At 50.7% G+C, this 5,073-nt stretch overlaps 1 protein-coding gene across 1 annotated transcript; it reads left to right on the top strand.

The window, feature by feature from the left end:
* Positions 1-675: 675 nt before the first annotated feature.
* On the top strand, positions 676-3,877 carry BBBOND_0005990 (hypothetical protein, conserved; the record flags this gene model as incomplete). The annotated part of the gene is made up of 2 exons (XM_012915425.1): positions 676-690; positions 794-3,877. The coding sequence occupies 2 exons, from the start codon at positions 676-678 to the stop codon at positions 3,875-3,877; spliced, it is 3,099 nt and encodes a 1,032-aa protein (XP_012770879.1).
* Positions 3,878-5,073: the final 1,196 nt, after the last annotated feature.

The following is a 5,073-nucleotide window of genomic DNA, read 5'->3' as shown; positions in this document are numbered from 1 at the left end:
TGATCATCGTCACATTTGTAATTCACGTAACTACTCACTTAGCGAATCACCTACTCACCTAAATAACAAACGTAGTCTAATGTCTCGAATTACTCTAGCGGCAACCTGTGAACTAAATAGCACCTAGATTAGGTGATGAGTGAACGACAATGCAAAGTGTTGACCTAGCATCCAGGCAACGTGGTAACCTAGCACCCAGGCAAAGTGCTAAGCTAGCACCCAGGCAAAGTGCTAACCTAGCAACCAGGCAAAGTGCTAAGCTAGCACCCAGGCAACGTGGTAACCTAGCACCCAGGCAATGTGCTAACCTAGCACCCAGGCAAAGTGATAAACTAGCACCCAGGCAAAGTGCTAAGCTAGCAACCAGGCAAAGTGCTAACCTAGCACCCGGGTAAAGTGCTAAGCTAGCAACCAGGCAAAGTGCTAAGCAGGCACCCAGGCTAAGTGGTAAGCTAGCAACCAGGCAAAGTGCTAAGCTAGAACCCAGGCAAAGTGGTAAGCTAGCACGCAGGCTAAGTGTTAAGCTAGCAACCAGGCAAAGTGCTAAGCAGGCACCCAGGCTAAGTGGTAAGCTAGCAACCAGGCAAAGTGCTAAGCTAGTACCCGGGCAAAGTGCTAAGCTGGCATCCAGGCAAAGTGCTAAGCTGACAACCAGGCAAAGTGGTAAGCTGGCGGATGAACCGTCATTTGGTGGGTGTTGTAGCACGTTGAGCTGTGCGTTGACTGTGAGAGGTGTCCGCGTTGCCCATTGAGTCAGTGTCACGTGAGGCTGGGTGATTGGTCGCTAACGTAGGCGGTCGTGAGGGCCGCGGCGGGTGAAGATTCAACTCATTACCAATATAAAGACAGTGTCAAGGCCAAGTTGCAACTTTTGAGCGATTTGATAAACAGTGAAGGTGATGTCAGCATTGAAGGTCTAAAAGACAAGCAGAAGAGTCTCAAAAAACTTCACAGCGAACTCAACAAACTGCGTAACGAACTAGCAGATAAACCAATGAAAGCCACTGAAGAATTACTCTCATTCATCAAGCACGCCCAAAAGCATTATTCAGACGACCTTAAACAATTCCTCAACAAACAGGTCGAAGAGGCAAAATCTAATCTCACCTCCCACACCCGTGAGCAGTACATCACTGCCGTAACCACGCTCCTAGAAGACTACACGAAGAAGGTGGCGAAAGATCTGGAACCCTTGCCTCAAGCCATCACCAATGATTTGGACAGAGGACACAAAAAGTTCATGAGCATGTTCGAGTCCAAATTTGTAAAAAAGTACGAGGATATTGCCAGCATTGACGTCAAGTCTACCAAGAGGGAATCTCCGTTGAGCCAGGCGGCAAAAATATTATATAGCACGTTCAGACGTTTACATTCTTATCTGAAGTCAGATGATGACTTCACGTTGGACATTTCAAAAATCAAGCCATCGAATGACGCTCTTGTGAAATTGTTCGAAGACCTCAAGACGTCAGAACACTTCAACCATACGTTTTCAGAAAATGTGGATACCGTTAAGAAGACGTTCGAAGACTTCCATCCATCTAAGTTCGGTGGACCAACAACTGTACTCTCGCAGGCTCTCAAGGAGGGAATCGGCGCTTTGGTCACCGAGCTCGACAAGGCGTACGTCTCCTCGTACTCCGGCGTGGAATATGAAGGCCCGTTGGTCACCGAGGAAACCACTGACACTAAAACCGTCGAGCTGACTGCCTACGGAACCAATCTGTCCAAGGTCTGCCTCACCATCACGCCCATCTTATATCAAGAACTAACTACCCTAAAGCACGGACTTGATATTTATGATTGGAAGACCTACAGAATATACAATTCGTCGGATCATACCTCCAGCCTCCACGCTCTCTTCTTCCGCGACAACGGGTATGACGTCCATCGTCCTGAGAACGCTGAGCATGGCGAACTGAATCACAGACAAGACTTTATTGGTAGCAGCATTCTTGCGCACCTGACCAATACAACGCATAATTTGTTCAGCCAACAGTCATCTCCCGTCACCGGCATCCCTCAATCGACATCCGGGTCGGACGAGCTAGGTGTAACCATCGCGGAGGAGTGTGGTCTCATCCAAAAACTCTATGATTTCCTGCAGACGTACTTCAAAGTCTGCCACCTTACCCGTATTGACAAACCCCGGGCTCCATGCTCCGTTTACGAAATTCTCGTCTGGTGCAACGGCCTGCAGTTCAACCCCGTATACGAGAAGCTCAAGGCGCAAGTTAGGTCTGAGTTCATGAAGGAGGACAAGGAAAGGCCGGGTACTCAAACGCTGCAGCCCTTCGAAGCGCACCCGTCTGATTTTGAACACACGCATATCGACGAATCGCTCTACAAGGTCTCATCCGACTCCCACGCCGTCCTCACCGCTATCCTAGGGCACGGTCACAGGGACGGAATTTACGCCTGTGAGTTCTCCAACAACTCGCTGAAATTAGATTACCCAACCAGCATGATACTGTTGCTTTGCACGTTGTTCGACCTGCTCAAGCGCCTCTACCACCAGCTGTACTTCCTGCTGCAACAGTGTCAACTTACAACTCAGCTTAGCGGCTGGAGGGACTGCCACTACGGCAGGGGCATCGGTGGGTCGGGCTGGCAGTGCAACACAAAGCAATGCGCTAAGCAAGACTGCGACCAAAGGCATGACCAAAGTGGTAACCAAACGGGTGAGCAATTTCCCAACTGCGGCGTCAAGTCGCCACTGCAATCGTTCTTGGAGGACGGTTTGAAGGGCCACCTGCCGCATTCGGTGACAGCTAGGGGATCCAGTCTGTCATGTGGCACTTGTGGTAATTCACCTGGTATGCCGTGCAGAACTCCAATGGGCTTCGCTGACATCGGTGCCATCGCGTCGCATACGATGATTGGCCGGAATATATGCGAGGTGCTTGAGTATTTCTGTGGGAGTGCGAAATCGCCTCTCACTAGACTGTGCGGTTACCTCAACTGCCTTTTGCCTAGTGCGCCGAAAACGCTGGCGGACATGTTCAGCTTCTACTATCACCTCACCGATCGCTGGGGTATGCATGGCAATGATCATAAACAACTGGCATTTACAGAGAAAGTCACCGCTGCCAATTTCGGGCGTCAGTATAATGATTTGAAAGTCTACCACTTATTTACCCCTAGCCACTCAGCATTGAAGAAGGGCCACTCCGATGGCAGCCTGAGCAGTCTCGTATGCTTATCAAAGGACTCCGTCGTATGCGGTCCTTATCTGCGTCCCATCACTCACGCCATCTACGAGACTTTCTCGTCAGAACACGCCGATAAATATTTGTCGTGGATTGTCTACCTGACGGCGACGTTCTACGATCTGCTTAAGAAATTGTACGATGAGTGCAATTCCAAATGCGGTGCCAGGGGATCGAATTGCCATGAAAAGGCGTGCATCAAGGAATGTAGAACTACATCCACCACGTATCAACCGCCACGATATCACGATCCCAAATGCAAATCCATTGTACAGTGCAATGCTACGCTGCCGACATTGGCAAAATACGGCTTTGTTCTCGGCAATGCAGAGAAGCTGAACGGAAGTGAACGACCGCAAACGAAACGCACGTGCAGAGATTTCTGTGATGTATTTGCGGAGGCATTTGAGAAGGACTCACATCTTGTGCAACTCTTCAAAGCCATTGATAATTTCATTTTCACCATCAGGCAGCCGTTCATCTGGCTTAACGTGGCACTCTGGTCACTATCCCTGTTCTACCTAATCTGCGTAATGGTTGGCAGACTGGATGTGCTCCACATACGCTCACACCTGAGGATACCGTCATCGCACAAGATAACGGCGCAATCACTGTTGGCTGCAGCGCAAGTCGGAAGGCTTGCCAAGATATCGTATCTACAGCCGTAATTGTATTCACGTTTGTAACTCACATCAACTCACGTAACTACTCACCTACTCACCTAACCGACAAACGTAGTCTAATGTCTCGAATTACTCTAGCGGCAACCTGTGAACTAAATAGCACCTAGATTAGGTGATGACTGAACGACCAAGCTAAGTGTTAACCTAGCAACCAGGCAAAGTACTAAGCTAGCAACCAGGCAAAGTGCTAAGCTAGCAACCAGGCAAAGTGTTGACCTAGCAACCAGGCAAAGTGCTAAGCTGGCACATGAACCGTAATTTGGTAGGTGCGTTGGGACTTCGGTTGGTTGTTGCGTTGAGTTACGCGTTGCCTGTGAGAGGCGTCCGCGTTGCCCATTGAGTGAGTGTCACGTGAGGCTGGGTGATTGGTCGCTGACGTAGGCGGTCGTGAAGGCCGCGGCTGGTGCCCCAAGTCGTGTGTCGCGAGTCACTGGCACGGTGGCGTAATCGGAGTTGGCCCGGTTAAGTAGCATATATTGGCAGCGATGTAGCGATTGTTAATATCACATTTAGGCACGTAGCCGACACGCTCCGCCAGTATGGCGCCGATACCGCGGCTCGTAGCACGGTGCTGCTGCACTGTGGGAGTTGAGCGCACGGGGTTCGCTGCAATTTTAATGGCGTTGCGAATAGTGAGTAATTTAGAGTGACAGTTGGTGCCGATAACATGCGTCGCGTCAGGGCAGCCGTGGTATCCCGGGCAGCGTGGGTGTCGGTGGCCTGGGCTGGGTGGATACAGGGGTGAGGGTATGTGTTGATGAGGGGACTGGGCGCGGCAGTGGTACGTGTTGCAGTTGGTGAGTGCTGCTTAGGTGATTGATATCTCTGCAGGTTGAGGGGACTGGGAGGGGCAGTGGTACGTGTTGCAGTTGGTGAGTGCTGCTTAGGTGATTGATATCTCTGCAGGTTGAGGGGAGTGGGCGCGGCAGTGGTAGTGTTGCAGTTGGTGAGTGCGTTGCTTAGTGATTGATATGTTCGCAGGTTGAGTGGACTGGAAGCGGCGGTGGTAGTGTTGCAGTTGGTGAGTGCGTTGCTAGGTGATTGATATGTCTGCAGGTTGAGGGGACTGGGAGCGGCAGTGGTACGTGTTGCAGTTGGTGAGTGCTGGTTAGGTGATTGATATGTTTGCAGGCTGAGGGTACTGGGAGCGGCAGTGGTAGTGTTGCAGTTGGTGAGTGCGT

The sequence above is a fragment of the Babesia bigemina genome, scaffold Bbigscaff_76851 (genome assembly GCF_000981445.1).
Source record: "Babesia bigemina genome assembly Bbig001, scaffold Bbigscaff_76851".
Taxonomy (NCBI): domain Eukaryota; phylum Apicomplexa; class Aconoidasida; order Piroplasmida; family Babesiidae; genus Babesia; species Babesia bigemina.
The sequence above is the reverse complement of the archived record's forward strand: the minus strand, read 5'-3'. Positions and strand labels throughout refer to the sequence as shown.